This window comes from Sus scrofa, unplaced genomic scaffold, assembly GCF_000003025.6.
Source record: "Sus scrofa isolate TJ Tabasco breed Duroc unplaced genomic scaffold, Sscrofa11.1 Contig1955, whole genome shotgun sequence".
In the NCBI taxonomy this organism is placed as follows: Eukaryota; Metazoa; Chordata; class Mammalia; order Artiodactyla; family Suidae; genus Sus; species Sus scrofa.
This window is the reverse complement of record NW_018084989.1, coordinates 55,674-76,092: the sequence shown is the minus strand read 5'-3', so window position 1 is coordinate 76,092 and position 20,419 is coordinate 55,674. Positions and strand designations below refer to the sequence as shown.

Here is a 20,419-nt window from a genome sequence, read left to right as displayed (position 1 = left end):
ACTTACATTGTGAAACTTACAATCTAGCAAGAATGACACTTTGGTAGCAATTAAAATACAATTATTACTGCAAAGAGGAAGCACTGCACATTACAGAAGCATAGAAGAGTTTGAGAAAATCGAAGATTCAAAGAAGAGTGTCATAAAGAGTAAAATTAAACTAGAAGTGAATTGAAGGGCCAAAGAAACCACCTCCAGGAGGCAGAAGAATGTATATGACTGTGCATCTTCTGAAGGAGATGAGAAATTGTCAGATTATTAAAACAAACAAACAAACAAACAAACAAAAAACACAGTTATGTGCCAATGAAAAAGTGAAGATGGGTGGCATCAAGTGAGTCTGAATGGTAGGAGGGGGTCAAATCGCACAAGGCTTGGCCCTGTTAAAATTAGACACATTATGTTAAAGGCACTATGAAGACTTTTCTATTTCTGGAATATCAGAGGTATGATTTTCTCAGACCAAGGTGATATTTCAAAAGATGCAGTCACTTTTCTAGTTGAATCACTACATGTGCCTGTTATTAATGAGACTTCTGGGCTAGAAACTTTATTAACAGGGGATAACCTGACATCAACCCTCTTGGTAAATCACTGTTCAAAGTCTTCCATTGGCTCCAGCCCACTGATGTCAGGGCAGCTGGATATTCAACGGAAAAGCAAATAAAAGTATCCATCATATTTCATATAATAATAAATGCTGGATGTATTAAAGATGAAAATGTAAAAAGCCAAGCCACAGAAGTGTTGAATATAAACAAATATGTACAGAATTTTTAAATATGTGGATGTCCCAAGAAGAATAGGTCACTAAGAATTCATGATAGACCGTACAATATTTTAGAGTTGAATCATACCATAAAAAAGTTAAAAAAGAAGGATAGGCTCTGAAAACATGTTGCAACAGGTAAGACATGCAGGGGTTTTAAAGCCTCAAGGAGATGGCTGCCAGAACACCCCAAGAGAACATGTGGCCAGTGACCATTTCAGAGCCAGCTCTCCTACCAAAGCCACTGGGCACAGGCAGACTGCATAGGGACGCTCCCACACGAGGACATGGCTTCCAGACTGGGGGGTAATTAACTATTTCACCTAATTTCATAGAGGCAAACAGGGAAAATAAAATAAAATGAGAGGACAGTGCTATATGTTCCAAAGGCAAGACAGAACCCCAGAAAAAGATTCTAATGAAATAAACATAAGTAATTTACATGATAAAGAGTTCAAAGCAATGGTAATTAAAAGGAAAATAAAAAACACTTTACTGAACTTGGAAAAGAATAGAGGAACACAGAGAGAATTTCTTTCTTTTCTTTTTTTTCATGGCTGCACCAAAAGCATATGGAAGTTCCCAGGCCAGGGACTGAGTGGAGCTGCAGTTGTGACCCACACCACATCTGCAGCAATGCCAGATCCTTTAACCCACTGGGCCAGGCCAGGGATAGAACCCATGCCTCAACAGCGACTTGAGCAGCCGTAGTCACATTCGTAACCCTCTACGCAGTAGCAGGATCTCCCACAGTAAGAATTTCAACAAAGAACTAGATAAAAATAAAACTGAACCAGTCAGAGCTGGAGAATACAATAGTAAATAAAATATACACTAAAATGAATTAAAAGAGGATTATGAGATACAAAAACACTCAAGCAACCTAAAAGAAAGAATACTGGAAATCAACCAATCAGAACAGCAAAAAGAAAAATAATTCCAATGAGGATAGTTTAAGGGACCTCTTGGACAACATCAATTGTACTAACATTCTCATTATGAAAGTTCCAGAAAGAAAAGAGAGAAGGGGCAGAAAATATACTTGATGAAATTATGGCTGAAAACATATCTAAAGAAGGAAATAGATATCCAGGTCCAGGAAGCAAAGAGAGTCCCAAACAAGATGAACCTAAAGAGACTCAAACCCAGACATGTATCTTCACTAAAATGGAAAAAGTTGCAGATAAAGAGCAAATTTTAAAAAGCAGTGAAAGAAAAAAAAAGAACTTTGCAAGCCAGAAGGGAATGGCATGATATGGTTTGAGATGTAAAGCACAACATGACCAATATAATGAGCAGTGCTGTTATGTTACACAGACATGTTAGGAGAGTAAATACTAAGTGTTCTCATTGCAAGGAAAAATATTTTTCTGTTTCTTTAATTTTGTATCTATATGAGATGGTGGGTGTTTAATAAACGTTTCCTGAAGTTTGTAAGTCAAATCATGTACGCCTTAAACGTACACAGTGCTGCACGCCCATTATACCTCAGTACAACGGAAAGAAAAGAGTTTAATAGACAAGTCAGAATTCTATACATTATTGACTGCTTTTTGAATAAACAATAGTATTTACACACTTTTACCTGTAAAAGGCATAACATACATCTCTATACAACTGTAGCATGGTCCTCATTATATACTGATAATTATTGATCTATTGATTGATGTTATAGATAAAATATATCCTCATTATATATTGACTGATGAAACAAAATGGAAAAATGTATACATACTTCCCTAAGAAGGGAAAATATTAATTTGCATATGCAATAGCTTATGTTTAAAAAATAAACAATGGACATATAAATCAAAGAACTTTTTAAAAAAAGAGTTCCAGGAGTTCCCGTCGTGGCGCAGTGGTTAACGAATCCGACTAGGAACCATGAGGTTGCGGGTTCGGTCCCTGCCCTTGTTCAGTGGGTTAACGATCCGGCGTTGCCGTGAGCTGTGGTGTAGGTTGCAGACGCGGCTCAGATCCCGCGTTGCTGTGGCTCTGGCGTAGGCCGGTGGCTACAGCTCCGATTGGACCCCTAGCCTGGGAATCTCCACATGCTGCAGGAGCGGCCCAAGAAATAGCAAAAAAAAGAGTTCCATTTAGAAAAAGAAAGAAATAGGTTGGAAATAGCAGTGTTTGAAGACAGACTTTTAAAATTTTATGTAGTTTGACTATGTGATTTTGTAACTATATGGATTAGTTACAAATCCATTAAATATACAGAAAGATTCTCTGAAAAATAAAATTGACTAGAATAAATATAATTAAACGTGTATTTAGTTGGTGAGATAATCACACAAAGCGGTCTTATTCAAAGAAATCTTAAATATTGTAATTGTATTATACATCCAAGTGGGATTTAATCTGAGGGCACAGAATAGCTAAAAATACTTTAAACTGTCCCTAGGTAGGAATGATCTTGTGGGTGCTAGTGCTGTCATTGTTATTCTAATTCCGTTGTCTGTGTAATGCGAGGGGAAGAAGCAAATGAAGATTGATGTGATTTACACTTTTGTCTAATTCTACTGATAACTAGGTTCTCATTATGAAAGGAAATACAAATGTATGAAAAATAAAAAGGGTTTTGTAAAAGTCCAGTAATCCTAAATTGGAATGATGCATTTTAGGATGCACTCATGAATATTATAGCTTTTAAAAAAATACATATTTGCTGGCTCGATCCACTAAAAATACCTAGAAAGGGCAATCAATCTCACAGCAATGATCAGAAATAGTACCCAGATTTTTACCTTAACATTTCCTTACCAATGTAAAGCATACTCTTTGAGTCTGGGAAAACATGCCATTTATGACGGGAAGGAAGCTATCAAAGAGCAAAGGTGTAATGTTCGAAAGAGTGAGAAGCCAACCAAAGAGCTGGCTAAAGCGCTCTCAAGAAGCAGTGATGTCACTTACTAACGTGACCTAAATACAAATTTGTAAATCCATGTGTTCATAAAGATGAACAAAAAGACACCAGAGAACCAACTCTGAGTACTGAAAAAGAAATGAAGTAGACATCGTCTGGGCTTTTCTGCATAAACTGTAACAATGAATAAGCCACTGGTAAGTGGCAGACTAAGAAAAGAGCCATTTGATAAGACAATAAAGTAGTGGCTCTAGACACTTATCGACAATCAATAATGCAAAAAAATCAATACGATAAATAAAGGCAAAGGCCAAGATGAGCAATAAGATGGACAATACTGGCACAGCAATTAAATATGGCTGTTGATAATAATTAAATTAGTTAACTTAAGTAATAGCATCTTTTAAAAACTGTGAGCACAATGCATGCATTATAATACTTATTATTTAACTTAAATTAGGAAATAACCTTGCTTTTGAAGTCCCAACAATAACAAAGACTCAGGATAAACAACAGAAGGTATACATGTAGAACATTTTTATGTACCAAGAAGACGACTAAATATAAAGTACATTAAGGGTTCTACTTTTGTGATTTCACACTTATTTTGATTGCTCATGAAATAGTAAATAATTGCGACTAATGGAAGTGACTGTTTGGAGAAGTCAACATTCAGGTCCTCTCTGGGACACAAAGATGTGTAACCATTCTCAAGGGAGATTCACTATAGAGGAGAGATAGGTGGCTGCCCAGAGTGGCTTCCAGAAATCCCTCCTGGTCTATGATATGGCAGAGATGTGGCCTGGACTTTGCTTTGTTCCCAGGAGATCAGTGCCTGACTCTCTTCTTAGGTCAAAACACCTAGACTCAAAAATGTGGTCTATTAGTGCAACCAGAGTGACGCAAGATCTAAGAATCTACGCTGATAATATCCAGTGTTGCCATATCCCTGGCAGTTCTTTCTTTAAATATTGTTTCTTAAACTTCTAGACCAACATGATTGAAGTGGATGATAGTATATTTCCACAACTTTATAAAGTTTCCGATATTCTACTTTCATTTCCTGAACTATTTCCTAAGAATCATCATAAAACAGAGAAAAATTTAACCACATTTGCTTAGTGTGACTTTTGCAGGTGTCTGGCAGAGAAGCAATGCTTTTGCATTCTATTATTCACAGCAGAAATACGGCTGTCTGAAATATGGAGAAGGTAGCTGTCATGATTTCAGCAAGCCAAATACACAGGATGTATATCCAGCAGAGCTGGAAATTAATTGAACAGGTTAGGATGGTGAGGAGAGGTTTTTCTATACATTTCTGGAATACACCATAGGATCAGTTGTCTCATGCAACACATAAATGTGAGGCAGAACTACAAGGAAGTTAAACATTTTTTATGAAAGTTTATTAGCTAAGAGAGAAGGATGTTTGAATGGAAAATGCACTAAGCTACAAACTGGGTGAGAGAACTGCTAAGATCTGAGGCAAGTAGTTACTTTTCAATTTGTGTATCGGTGCAAAGTGAAAAATAGGGAAGTACTGCCAATTCATTTAAGCACAAAAATAAAAATGTTTCTATATATACATTCCTAGCAATCATGCGAGATGTCAAATATCAATGATTTCAATGGAATTATAAGACAAATCAGTAAGTGAATATCTTCTCTATTAATTAAATAAAATAATTAGGAGATTTATTCTATTTGTTGTAAATACATATACAATATGTGTAGAATGTTCTCATATTATCTTTATAATTACATTAATGAATATTAATGTAAATTAAATTAATTAATAATTAAACATTTAAAGTTTATTTTATTTGCTAAGAAAATCATTAATTGATTTATTTCATAAAAGTAATCAGTTGTTACTTTATTCTTCTAAGTTTCATTTTTATTTTTGATAGAAGTGAGATCATCCATTTCTGTTTTTAGGTGATAATATCTGCTAATGTGCACATCATAGAAAAAAGAAAAATGCATATTTATATGATTATTTCAACAAAAATTCAATGATTTGCATAAACAAAACAAAGCAAAAAGCATTGATTTCATTTATCAATTCTCAATAATGTGACTTATTGTATGAGGTCTTCTTAACTTCTGCTACATTTAAAATAAGAAAACTAGAACATAAAGCAGGAGTCACGAATATGTACTATGACAATGCAAAGTTGATAGAAGTAACACCTTCAAAATTATAGAGAATACTTGGGAACCGTATCAATGATGATATTGATCTTGATGAATGATATCATTCCTCCCCTCCCTTTAATATACTCTCCACCTAAATATCTTTAAAAGAAGAAAAGAAAGAGAAAAAGAGAGAAATGAACCACACGGTGATCACAGAGTTTGTCCTCTTAGGCCTTTCGGATGATCCCAACCTTCAGGTTGTGATTCTCCTCTTTTTATTTGTCACATATGTATCAAGTGTCACTGGAAACCTGACCATCATCACCCTGACCCTGGTGGACCCCCATCTACAGACGCCAATGTATTTCTTCCTCCGGAACTTCTCTTTCTTAGAAATCTCCTTTACTACTGTATGCATCCCCAGATTTCTGGGCACGATTATCACCAGGGATAAGACTATTTCTTATCACAACTGTGCAGCTCAACTCTTTTTATTTTCATGGGTGTGACTGAGTTTTACATTCTAACCACCATGTCCTATGACCACTATGTTGCCATCTGCAAGCCTCTTCATTACACGACCATCATGAACAGGAAACTCTGCATCCTGCTTGTGCTCTGTGCGTGGCTGGGCGGGTTTCTGACCATTTTCCCTCCCCTTATGCTTCTCCTCCAGCTGGATTACTGTGCTTCCAATGTCATTGACCACTTTGCATGTGACTATTTCCCCCTTTTGCAATTGTCTTGCTCAGATACATGGCTCCTAGAAGCAACCGGTTTTTACTTTGCTTTGGTTACCTTGCTGTTCACCTTGGCCCTAGTGATTTTATCTTATATGTACATTATCAGGACTATTTTGAGAATCCCATCTGCCAATCAGAGAAAAAAGGCTTTCTCCACCTGTTCCTCTCACATGATTGTCATTTCCATCTCTTATGGAAGCTGTATATTCATGTATGCTAATCCCTCGGCCAAAGAAAAGGCATCACTGACAAAAGGAGTAGCTATTCTCAACACCTCTGTTGCCCCCATGCTGAACCCCTTCATCTACACCCTGAGAAACCAGCAAGTAAAACAAGCCTTCAAAGACATGCTCCATAAAGCAGTATTTTCTGCAAAGAAATGAATATTGTGGTTAAAAAAAAAAGACACTCTAAAGAGCATTTATTAAATCTTGAAATTCCTCACTCTCTGAATAACTACACTTACTCTTTTTATTCTCTTCACACTCCGCATTACAGTTAATATAGCTTTCCGATCAATTTGTTCCACCTGCATGCCTAAGCGTCTCCCCTGCATTGTTTACCGACATTTGGAAATATAGTAAAAGTAATTTCTCCTTCAGAATCTTCTGGAAATTAAATATATTTCTTTAAGAGATACTTTATAACACGAAGTAAAAAATAGCTTTAATTCTGTTAATATCAATTCCTGAAAGGTATGTATCCTGTCACATTGTACTTCAAATGTAGTGGTTCAAAATTAGTGTGTAATTTCTTGGTATTTTCAGATGAACATTGATATTTTCCTAAGGTTTAAAGAATCTACATGTTCTGTATTATTGTACATTAAATTCAGTCCAAAAATATAATATGTACTAGTGCATTGCACTTTAAAGATAAGAGTTTTATACCTTGTGAAATTGAGTGCATACTTTCAAGATAAATATTGATCAGATACTATATATTATTTATAGGGTATTCATGCTATCTATAATTTGGGGATAATATTTTTTAAAAAAATTCAAAATAAAGGCAGTGAAACTAAAACACTGCCACTTTCCTGAACCCAGTGAGCATCTTTATGAAACATACTTTGAATTCTTTTTCAGGTGTTTATATACCTCCATTTTATTGGGGTCTGTTTTGGGAGATTTATTTTGTTTCTTCGACTGTGCCTTTTTTCTATTTCTTCACATCCCTTATAATTTTCCGTTGTTGTGGATCTACACATTTGACAATAATCACCCCTCCCAGTCTTTTTAAGCTGGCTTTGTTCAGGTGAAACCATCAATATTCAGCCCACTCAGAGATTCTGGGGGCCAGTGAAATCTTTTTTGAGAAAGTATCTTTCCAGATTTGTGTTTGGAGATTCCTAACTACAAAATCTTTGTCCACTTGTATATGGAGCTCATAATCTCTGGCTCCCTCATTTCTGTGTGCTGTAACAGCCCTTAGGCATCTAGAGTTTGTCAGGTCCCAGAGGGGCTCCCAGAGAAGCTACACAGACCCCAGTCCTCCAGAAGACCCTGAAAGGCTCAGGTGTGGGACACATGCTCCCCACCACACACAATTTTTCTTCCCTGGGAAAGAGTCACTGAGTTGTGCTGACCTCAGTCTGCTGTAAATGGGTCCTCTGGAGCATAACATTTTCCAAAGAATCCCCTTACAGGGTCATAAATTTTACTTTCTTTAAATTCCATCCTTCTAAATTAGTTGAATCTCACTTCATGGCTTAAAATATGATCAGAGGTTTCTAAACATTTCTTGTACACTTGAAAATTATACGTAAAAGTGGTTGAGTGCAGTGTCCTACTTGAGTCAGTCAGTCTACTCAAGTTCAGTAATCACATGATTTAAATCTGTACTTTTACTGTTGGTACCATTACTGAATTATTTAAATCTCCCCAAACAACTAAGGAGCTGTTTCCTTCTGTTTGTAGTTTTGTCAAGTTTTTATAAGTGAAAATATTAACACTATGCTTTTATGCAGACACAAATTTGCAATTGTTACATCTTTTTAAACATAGCTTTTTCTCGTTATGAAAATACATCAATTCTTCTCTATCAAGTATAATTTTTTCTGTAATACGGGCATTGACGCATACTGACATAGCTACACCAGTATTTTAAAAATATATATTGTTTACATGGCATACATTTTATCTATCAATCATTTACTTTTGAGTGGATACTAGCATATTGTACAGATTCAAACTGTGGCCTGGGAACTTCCCCATGCCATGGGCACGGACATTTAAAAAAAAAAAAAAAGTAGACATTCAGATTGGCTATTTATTCTTGTGTGAGAAAGACTAATTGTGCCTTTCAAGAAATTAGTCTCAGAATTCCTGTCATGGCTCAGCAGTTAACAAACCTGACTAGTATCCACAAGGATGAGGGTTTGATCCCTGGTCTCGCAGTGGATTAAGGACCCAGCGTTGACCTGAGCTGTGGTGTAGGTCATAGATGCGGCTTGGATCCAGCATTTCTGTGGCTGTGGCGTAGGCCAACAACTGTAGCTCTGATTTGACCTCTAGCCTGAGAACCTCCAAATGTTGCAGGTGCAGCCCTAAAAAGACACACACACCCCAAAAAATGAAAGAAATAAATTAATCTTTCTCTATTGATTTCTTTTCTATTTTATTGATTTCTGCTCCAATTTTTACTACTTCTTCTCTTCTGCTTAACTTTGCTTTAATTTGGTCTTTTTCTAATTTCCTGAGGTGGGCATCTTAGATGATTGATTTTAGATTTTTTTTCTTTTTATATGTGCATTCAGTGCTATAAATTTCTCTTTAAGCATTGTTTTTGCTGCATGCCACAGATGGTGATAAACTGTGTTCAGTTTTTTTAAATTTAATTTCAAAATATTTTAAAATTTATCTTCAGATTTTTTTTTCCGTTTTCATATGTTATTTAGAAGCATGTTGTTTAATCTCCATGTATTGGGGGATGTACTAGCTATATTTTTTAATTGATTTCTAGTTTAATTCCATTGTGTTGTGAGAAGCAGACACTATTATTTCAAAACTTTAAATGTGTTAATGTGCACTTGATGGCCAGGATGTGGTCTGCCTTGGTAAATATTCCATGTGAGTGTGACAGGAATGTGGATTTTGCTGTTTTGAGTGAAGTATTCCATAGATGTCAATTTCATCCAGTTGACTAATGACATTGTTGAGTTCATCTTTGCCCTTATTGATATTCTACCTGCTAAACAGGTTCACTTCTGATAGGTGGGTGTTGATGTATCCAACTGTGATACTGTATTCATCTATTTCTTTTTGTAATTCTATTAGTTTATATTGTTTGATTATCTGTCATTAGGTGCATACACAACAGGAATTTTTATGTCTTCTTGGAGAATCGCTACTGTATCGTTATGTAATGCACTCCTTGGTTTCTTCTAACTTTCCTTGCTTAGATGTTTGGACTGTCTAGTTAATATAGCTACTCCTACATTCTTTGAATTAGGGTTAGCATGGTGTATTTTTCTCCATCCAATTACTTTTAGTCTATATGCATCTTTTTATCAATGGTAGGTTTCCTTCAGGCAACATATGGTTGAGTCTTGTTTTTTGATCCATTCTGAGAATCTTTGACTTTTTATTGGTAAACTTAGACTGTTGATGTCCAAAGTGACTACTGATATAGTGGGATTACTATATCATTACTATTTTCTATGTTACACCCTTTTCTCTATTCCTACTTTTGTTTTCCAGTCTTTCTTGCCTTTTGTTGTTTACTTGAACATTTTATATGATTTCATTTACTCTCCTTTGATAGCATATTGTTGCTGCTGTTTCTCCTTTCCCTTCTTCCTTTTTTATGTTATTTCCCAACTGTTTACAGTACACATTACAATTAATTAAAATTCATTTTCAAATCAGACTTTTCTACTGCATGAATCACGTCAGTACCTTAACAGATCAAATACCTAGTTTTTATTTTACCTTTACTTATTCCTTTTCTCTTGCTTTTTTAAAATTTAGAGATCTGAGTTTCTGACATATTATTTTCCTTCCTTCTAAAAAATTTCTTATAACATTCCCTTCAAGCTGTGTGTACTGACAATAAATTCACTTAATGTTTGTTTCTCTGAGAAAATCCTTATTTCTCCTTTAAGAGATAACTTCACAGAGTGCAGAATTACAGGTTGGTTGATTTTTTTTCTCTCCACTATTTAAATACTTCACTCCACTCAATTCTTGTTCACATGGTTTCTAAGGAGAACTTATATGGCATTCTGCTCTTTGCTCTTCTATACCTAAGGTATTGTTTTTGTTTTGGCTTCTTTCAGGATTTTTTCTCTATCTTAGACTTTCTTTTCTTTGTAAAATGATATGCATCAGTATAGTTTTCAATATTTCTTCTCATCAGTCTTCTCTGAGCTTCCTGGATCTGTGATTTGTTGTCTGATATTAATTGCGAGAAATTCTCAGTCCTTTTTGTTTCAAATATTTCTTTTGTTACTTTCTTCCTTTCTTCTCCTTCTGGTATTTCCATTATACATATGCTACTTCTTTTCTTGTTGTGCCACAGTCCTTGGATATTCCATTCTTTTTTTTTTTTTCCCCACTCTTTCTCTTTGCTTTTAGTTTTTGAAGAGACTGTTGACATATGTTATAGCTTGATAGTCTTTCCTCAGCCATATCCTGTCTACTAATGAAGTCATTAAAAGCATTTTTTTAAATTTCTGTTACAGTGCTTTCTAATTATTGCATTTCTATTTGCCCTTTTAAAATTTTAGAATGCTGTTTCCCTTTACAGTCTGTTCTTGCATTCTGACTGCTTTATCTGATCAAGAGCTTATCATATTAACTTCAGTTGTCTTAAATTCCCAGTTTGATAATCCTAACATCTTTGCCATGTCTGGTTCTGAATCTGTATCGTCGGAAAAAAAATTTTTTTTTTTTTGCCTTGTGGTATGCCTTCTACATTTTTCTTAACAACTACGTGTAGTATCCTGAGTAAATGGTACTAGTTTAAATAGGTCTATAGAAATGGAGTACTTAGGTGTGGAGTGAGGGGAAGCATTCTCTGGTCCTATGATTAGGTCTTAGTTTCATGTAAGCCCATGTCTCTGGACTATAAACTTCACAAGTGCTCCTTATTTGTCTTCTCCCTGCTTAGATGGAAAAGAATGACCACAGTGGGTTTGATTTGGATATTTCTTCTCTCACATGGAAGGCTGGAGGGTACTAGAGTTGGGTATTTCTTTCTCCCAGTTCAATTAGGTTTCGACAATGTGCCAGCTGCTTAAGCATTGGTTAACTATTTTCCTTGAGGGAAGACCATTTTAGGAACAGAATGCTCTGATGTGTTTCAAAATGGCTCCTTTCTTCTGCTCCCTGCCAGAAGCATTAGGTGATTTTCTGTAATGTTTATTTCTGAACTTGGCCATGCTCCTGGAAGCAAAACTCACAATTTTGTGGAGGTTTCATTTTATTCTGGTCTCTTTACAGCTTTTTTTTGTTTTGTTTTGTTATAATTTTTAAAAATTTTTTTTATTACTCAAATGAATTTATCACATCTGCAGTTGTATAATAATCATAACAATCTGATTTCACAGGATTGCCAACCCACAGCCCAATCACATCCCCCCACCCCCCAAACTGTCTCCTCGGGAGACCATAAGTTTTTCAATGTCTGTGAGTCAGCATCTGTTCTGCAAAGAAGTTCCATCTGTCCTTTTTGCAGATTCCACATGTAAGTAATAGCATATGATGTTGGTGTCTCATTGTATGGCTGACTTCACTTACCATGATAGGTTTTAGGTTCATCTATGTTGTTAAACATGCCGGTATTTCATTCTTTTTAATGTTTGAGTAATATTCCATTGTGTATATGTACCATCTTCTTTGTCCACTCTTCTGTCGATGGACATTTAGGTTGTTTCCATGTTTTGGCTATTGAAAAGAGTGCTGAAATGAACATTGGAGTACCTGTGTCTTTGCAAGTCGCAGTTTTCTCTAGGTAGATGCCTAGGTGTGGGGTTGCTGGATCAAATGGTACTTCTATGTTTCCTTTAATGAGGAATCTCCATACTGCTTTCCACAGCGGTTGCACCAATTTACAATCCCACCAACAGTGTACAAGGGTTCCTTTTTCTCCACCCCCTCTCCAGGACCTCTTGTTTGTGGACTTTTGGATGATGGCCATTCTGGCTGGTGTAAGGTGGTACCTCATGGTGGTTTTGATTGGCATTTCTCTAATAATGAGTGATGTTGAACATCTTTTCATGTGTATTTTGGCCATCTGTATATCTTTGGTGAACTGTCTGTTTAGAACTTCTGCCCATTTTTTGATGGGGTTGTTTGTTTTTTGGTATGGAGCTGCAGAAGGTGTTTATAAACTTTGGAAATAAATCCCTTGTCAGTAGATGAAATTGCAGAGATTTTATCCCATTCTGTGGGTTGTCTTTCCATTTTGTTTAGGGTTTCCTTTGTTGTGCAGAAACTTTGAAGTTTGATTAGGTCCCATTTGTTTATTTTTATTTTTATTGTCAATACTCTAAGAGATGCATCTGAGAAGATACTGCTGTGGTTTACATCAGAGAGTGTTTGGCCTATGTTTTCCTCTAAGAGTTTCACAGTGTCAGGTCTTGAATACATTTGGAGTTTATTTTTGTGTATGGTGTTAGGGAGTGTTCTAATTTCATTCTTTTCCATGTGGCTGTCCAGTTTTCCCAGCACCACTTATTGAACAAGCTGTCCTTTCTCCATTGTATATCCTTGGCTCCTTTGCCATAGATGAGTTGGCTGTAGGTGCGTGAGTTGAATTCTGGGCTTTCTATCCTGTTCCACTGGTATCTATTTTTGTCTTCCATGCGGTTATGATGATTGTTGCTTTGTAGCATAGTGTGAAGTCCGGGAGGCTGATTCCTCCAGCTCCATTTTTCTTTTTCAGGATGTCTTTGGCTACTCTGGGTCTTGTGTGCTTCCAAACAAACTTGAAAGTATTTTGTTTGAGTTCTGTGAAAAATGTCCTTGGTAATTTGATAGGGATTGCGTTGAATCTGTAGATTGCCTTAGGTAGTATAGTCATTTGGATAATATTAAGTCTTCCAATCCTTGAGCATGGTATGTCTTTCCATCTATTTGTGTCATCTTTGATTTCTTTCATCAGTGGCTTATAGTTTTCAGAGTACAGGTCTTTTGTCTCTTTAGGTAGGTTTACTCCTAGGTATTTTATTCTTTTGGATGTGATGGTAAACGGGATTGCTTCCCTAATTTGTTTTGCTGCTCTTTCATTGTTAGTGTATAGAAATACCATCGATTTCTGTGTGATGATTTTGTCCCCTGCAACTTTGCCAAATTCGTGGATGAGCTCTAACAGTTTTCGGGTAGAGTCTTTAGGGTTCTCTAGGTATAGTATCATGCCATCTGCAAATAGGGGTAGTTTTACTTCTTCCTTTCCAATGTGGATTCCTTTTACTTCTTTTACATCTCTGATTGCCATGGCTGGGACTTCCAAAACTAGGGTGAAGAGTGGACATTCTTGTCTTGTTCCTGGTCTCAGCGGGAATTCTTTCAGCTTTTCACCATTGAGAATGATGTTCGCTGTGGGATTGTCAATATGGCCTTTATTGTTTTGACAAAGGTTCCCATTATGCCCACTTTCTGAAAGGTTTTTATCAGAAATGGGTGTTGGATTTTGTCAAAGGCTTTTTCTGTGTCTATTGAGACGATCGTATGGTTTTTATTCTTCAGTTTGTTAATGTGGTGTATCACACTGATGGAATTGCAGATATTGAAGAATCCTTGCATCCCTGGGATAAATCCAACTTGATCATGATCTACAATCCTTTTAATGCATTGTTGGATATGGTTTACTAGTATTTTGTTGAGGATTTTTGCATCAATGTTCATCAGTGAAATTGGCCTTTAGTTTCTTTTTTTGTGGTATCTTTGTCTGGTTTTGGTATCAGAGTGATGGTGGCCTCATAGAATGAGTTTGGGAGTATTCCTTCCTCTGCGATTTTTTGAAATAGTTTTAGAAGGATAGGTATTAGCTCTTCTCTAAATGTTTGATAGAATTCGCCTGTGAAGCCATCTGGTCCCGGACTTTTGTTTGTTGGAAGTTTTTTAATCACAGTTTCAATTTCAGTTCTTGTGAGGGGTCCATTCATCTTTTCTCTTTCATCTTGGTTTAGTCTTGGAAGATTGTACTTTTCTAAGAATATTTCCATTTCTCCTAGGTTTTCCATTTTATTGGCATATAGTTGCATGTAGTACTCTTATGATCCTTTGTATATCTATGATGTCTGTTGCTACTTCTCCTTTTTCATTTCTAATTTTATTGGTTTGAGTCCTCTCTCTTTTTTGCTTGATAAGTGTGACTGGGAGCTTATCAATTTTCTTGATCTTTACAAAGAACCTGCTTTTCGTTTCGTTGATCTTTTCTATGGTTTTCTTTGTCTCTATTTCATTGCTTTCTGCTCTGATTTTATGATTTCCTTCCTTCTACTAACTTTTGTCTGATCTTTATGACTTCTTTCCTTCTACTAACTTTAGGTCTTGTCTGTTCTTCTCTCTCGAGGTGCTTGAGATGTCAAGTTAGCTTGTTTATTTGAGCTTTTTCTTGTTTCCTGAGGTGGGCTTGTATTGCTATAAACTTCCCTCTTAGAACGGGTTTTGCTGCATCCCATAGGTTTTGGAGTGTTGTATCTTGATTGTCATTTGCTGCTAGGCATTTTTTAATTTCCTCTTTGACTTCTTCAATGATCCATTGGTTGTTCAGTAGCATGTTGTTGAGGCTCCACGTGTTCGTGTTTTTTGCAGTTTTTGTTGTTGTTGATTTCTAGTCATATAGCATTGTGGTCGGAAAAGATGCTTGATATGATTTCAATTTGCTTAAAGTTACCGAGGTTGGATTTATAGCCCAGGATGTGATGAATCTTAGAGAATGTTCCATGTGCACCTGAGAAGAATGTGTATTCTGTTGCTTTTGGATGGAATGTTCTATAACTATCTATGAAGTCCATCTGGTCTAATGAATCATCAGGGGCTGTGTTTCCTTATTGATTTTCAGTCTGGTTGATCTGTCCATTGCTGTAAGTGGGGTGTTAAAGTCCCCCACTATGATTGTTTTGTTGTCGTTGTCTCCTTTTAAGGTTGTTAGCAGTTGCCTTATATATTGTGGTGAACCTGCGTTGGGTGCATAGATATTTAAAATTGTTATATCTTCTTCTTGGATTGATCCTTTGATCATTATGTAATGTCCTTCTTTGTCCCTTAAAATATTCTTCATTTTAAAGTCTACTTTGTCTGATATGAGTATTGCTACTCCAGCTTTCTTTTGATCCCCGTTTGCATGAAATATTTTCTTTCATCCTCTCACTTTCAATTTGTATGTGTCCCTAGAAGTAAAGTGGGTCTCTTGAAGATAGCATATATATACATGGGTCTTGTTTTTGTATCCATTCAGCCAGCCTGTGTCTTTTGGTTGGGGCATTTAGTCCATTAACATTTAAGGTAATTATTGATATGTATGTTCTTATTGCCATTTTATTACTTGCTTTGGATTTGTTTTTGTTGCTCTTTTTTCTTTCCTTCTTCTCTTGTTCTTTTCTGCCTATAGAGGATCCTTTAGTATTTATTGTAAGGCTGGTTTAGTGTTGCTGAATTCTCTCACCTTTTGCTTATCTGTGAAGGTTTTGATTTCTCCTTCAAATCTGAAGGAGAGCCTTGCTGGGTAGAGGAATCTTGGTTGGAGGGTTTTTCCTTTCATCACGTGAAGAATGTCGTGCTACTCCCTTCTGGCCTGCAGAGTTTCTGCTGAAAAATCTACCAATAACCTTATTGGGTTTCCCTTGTATGTTACTTGTTTCTTCTCCCTAGCTGCTTTCAAGATTTTCTCTTTGTTGTTAATTTTGGTCAGCTTGATTAATATGTGTCTTGGGGTTTTCCTCCTTGGGTTTATTTTATATGGTATGTGTTGTGCTTCCTGGATTTGAGTGAGCGGTTCCTTTCCCATGTTAGGGACGTTTTTGGCTATTATCTCTTGGAATATTTTTTCTGTCTCCTTCTCTCTCTCTTCTCCTTCCGGCACCCCTATAATATGGATGCTGGTGTGTTTAATGTTGTCCCAGAGTTCTCTGAAACTCTCTTCATTTGTTTTCAATCTTTTTTCTCTTTTCTGTTCTGCATCCGTAATTTCCACTAATTTGTCCTCCACCTCGCTTATTCATTCTTCGGCCTCCTGTGTTCTGCTATTAGCTGCTTCTAGTGATTTTTTTATTTCAGTTATTGTATTTTGCATCTCTTCTTGTTTAAGTTTTATATCTTGTATCTCTTTGCTCAGTGTTTCCTGTAAGTTATCCATCTTTGCCTCCAGTTGATTTCCAATGTCTTGCATCATCTTCAGCATCAACAGTCGAAAGTCTTTTTCCTGGAGGCTGAGAATCTCCTCATTGCTTAGCTGATTTTCTGGGGTTTTTCCTTTCTCCCTCATTGGAGTTATAGTTCTCTGTCTTTTCCTTTTTATAGGTTTTTGGTGTGGTGACCTTTGTACAGATAACAGAGTTGTAGCCTCTCTTACTTATGATGTCTGCCCCCCTGTGGGTGATGTTGGTATGAGGGGCTTGCTGTAGGCTTCCTGATGGGAGGGGCTGATGCCTGCCCCCTGGTGGGTGGAGTTGATTCTAATCCCTCTGGTAGGTGGGGCTTAGTCTCTAGATAGGATTAGAGGCAGCTGTATGCCTGAGGGGTCTTTAGGTAGCCTTTTTACTGAGGGGTGGGGCTGTGATCCCACCTGGATAGTTGTTTGCCCTGGGGCTTCTCAGCACTGACTGATGGGTGGGGCCAGATTTTTCTCAAAATGGCCACCTCCAGAGACAGGCAAGGCTGCTGAATATTCCCAAGAGCTTTTCTTTCAATGTCCTTCCCTTATAACAAGCCATGTTCACCCCTGTTTTCCCAGGATGTCCTCCAAGAACTGCAGTCAGGTTTGACCCAGATTCCTATGGAGACTTTGCTTTGCCCTGGGACCCATTGCACATGAAAGTCTGTGTGTGCCTTTTAAGAATGGGGTTTCTGTTTCCCCAAGTCCTGTGGAGCTCCTGCACAAAAGCACCACTGGCCTTCAATGCCACATGCTCCAGGGGCTCTTTCTCCCAGTGCCAGATCCCCACATGTGAGAGTTTGATATGAGGCTCAGGACTCTCACTCTTGTAGGTGAGTCTCTGTGAACCATTAGTTTCCTGTCTGGAGCTTCCCACCAGGGAGATATGGGGTTGTTTATATTACGAAATCACCCCTCCTACCTCTTGATGTGGCGGCCTCTTTTTCTTCTGGAGTAGGATATCTTTTTTAAGGTTTCTTGTCCATTTGGGTGAAGAATGTTCAGCCTTTAGTTGTGAATTTTGTTGTTTTTAGGAGGGAAGTTTATCTCCAATCCTTCTATTCCACCATCTTAATCCTTTCTCTGGACTTCTCAGAAACTGTATTTTCATAGAATGCCACCAGTGCTGGGTCTTCCTCTTGATTTATTTCTTCGTAGTGAAAGACCTTCAATTTTACCAACTGAACATTCAGTTGTATGTAGTTGTCACAAATAAATGCTTGAACTTTCTACAAACCACTTGTAACCAAAGGAATGCACTTCCTCATCCTCTGTGAAGTCGTCTTTCATGGTGATGGAGCTGAGGAGCTCTGTACCACTGAGGAAGTTCGTGTCCATGGCAGCCCCCATGCATTGGCCGTCTACGCTCCTGCCCTCCCTTCCCGCTCTGTGCTCTGTCTGGTTTCTTTAGAGGTTTTAACTCTCCAAGTTGACCACATTAAATCTCCAGAAATTCATGTGTCATAGGCTCAGGTTTTCCTATGGTGGCACTGGTGCCTATGGCAGTTTCCACCATTGAGTCTCTGCTCCAGTAAGACTTGACTACCTGTATTCACCTGTCCAATTCACCTTACTCAAGTGCAGTTGTTTACCCTGTGTCCTTCCTGCTCCATAGATCCAAAAAGTTGTTGATTTTTCAGTCTGTTCCTCTTTTTTCCTGTTGTTAGAATTGTGTGGTTATCTCCAAGTTCTTACACACATATCTGAAAACTGGAAGTGTCAGATGTCTTGTGTGTGTGTGTGTGTGTGTGTGTGTGTGTGTGTTTTGCCATTTCTTGGGCCGCTCCCGCGGCATGTGGAGGTTCCCAGGCTAGGGGTTGAATCGGAGATGTAGCTGTTGGCCTACGCCAGAGCCACAGCAACGTGGGATCCATGTCTGCGACCTACACCACAGCTCAGGGCAACAGCAACGCCAGATCGTTAACCTACTGAGCAAGGGCAGGGATGGAACCCGCAACCTCATGGTTCCTAGTTGGATTTGTTAACCACTGCGCCACAATGGGAACTCCAGTTCAGATGTCTTTGAAAGCATTATTTTTGTCTTTAGGGTCTCATTTCTATATGTTTTTTGCATGAGTATTGATTTGCCTCAAGCTACTCCATCTTATAGAAACAGAAGGCTCCACATATTAGTTTTCATTTAATTCTTCTAATAATGTGCAGATTGAGTTTTATAATCCTATTTTTGAAAGGAAGACAGTAAAGCTTTTATAAGTTTTCTAGCACACAACATGAATAAATAGCAAAGCCTGAACCTAATTCTCTTATACTAGAACTCTATGTTTTATTTGTATTTTTTGCTTTTTAGAGCTGCACCCATGGCATATGGAGGTGCCTAGGCTAGGGGCTGAATTGGAGCTGTAGCCCCTGGGCTACGCCACAGCCACAGACAGCAACATCAGATTCAAACCGCGTCTGCAACCTACACCACAGCTCACAGCAACGCAGGATCCTTAACACACTGAGTGAGGCCAGGGATTGAACCCGAAACCTCATGGTTCCTAGTCGGATTCATTTCTGCTTCACCATGACAAGAACTCCTAGAACTCTATTTTTTAAATTATCATGATAAACTCTCTTCCTCTGATATTCTTGCAGTAACATTAGCACTTACTTAGCAAGGTAAAATGGTTTTTGAAACTTTTGATCCCTAAAACTAATAAAAGTTATGTGTACTTGAAAAATTTAATAAAAATTAAAGATTAATATAAAAATGGCTCTTTTAGTGGATATGCAGTTATACAGATTAGCTGTGATGTGACACTAGTTATAATGATTAGCTGTAATATGAACAATTAGATCATCATGCGCCTCAAATTAGCTTAATCTCCAAATATACTTTTACCAAATGTTAGCTAAGAATAATTTAGAATATTTAACAAGTATTTTCACACAAGATTTTTGTACAATTTTTGATGAACATGTAATTCAGCAGAAAAATTAGATAATATTGAAAGTATTATTTTAGTAAAAATATAATCAAAAAATAATCAAGAAATGATGGGATCAATCGCATAAATTACTTAGTACAATGGAGCAAGTTTGCTGATTTAAAAAATGCTTAATGCAGTAGAAAAGCTTTTTTTTTTTTCTGAATGTGGCCAACTATATTTGGTTTTGAATAAGCTATAATATTACACTTTATGATATACTGAACACTCTTTATAGTTGGTACCTAAATGACAGCCAAATATCTCCATCAGTTAGTCTATTACATAAATTATACAATGTAAAACCTGAATAGTACATAATAATAACTTGTCAAAGTATGAAACCACATACGGAAGTTCTCAAAGTTTTGGAGTTTTGTTTTTCTAACATTACCATTATTAAGAATCTAAAGGAGGGGCATGAAGAATTAAATCTCAAGATCATGAAATGAGTAATATTTGAGCCTGTAAAATAAGCAGAGAAGTACAGCAATAAGGCTGGTGTTTGCATATTATATGTGCTGTAGATAAGGGTTAAACTGACATTTTTTTAAGTTTCTTAAACCTAATGAATTTAAAATATAGCTCACATTTTCCCCAATATATTTAACAAGCCTATACATTTTAACTAAATTCCTTTTGTGAATCC

General features: G+C 36.9%; 1 protein-coding gene across 1 annotated transcript; it reads left to right on the top strand.

The window, feature by feature from the left end:
* Positions 1 to 2,864: 2,864 nt before the first annotated feature.
* LOC100623545 (olfactory receptor 6C3) lies at positions 2,865 to 8,899 on the top strand. Its single transcript, XM_021081675.1, is given in 2 exon segments — positions 2,865 to 6,263; positions 6,266 to 8,899. Coding segments are annotated over 2 exon segments (930 nt in total). The 5' UTR covers positions 2,865 to 5,968; the 3' UTR covers positions 6,901 to 8,899.
* Positions 8,900 to 20,419: the final 11,520 nt, after the last annotated feature.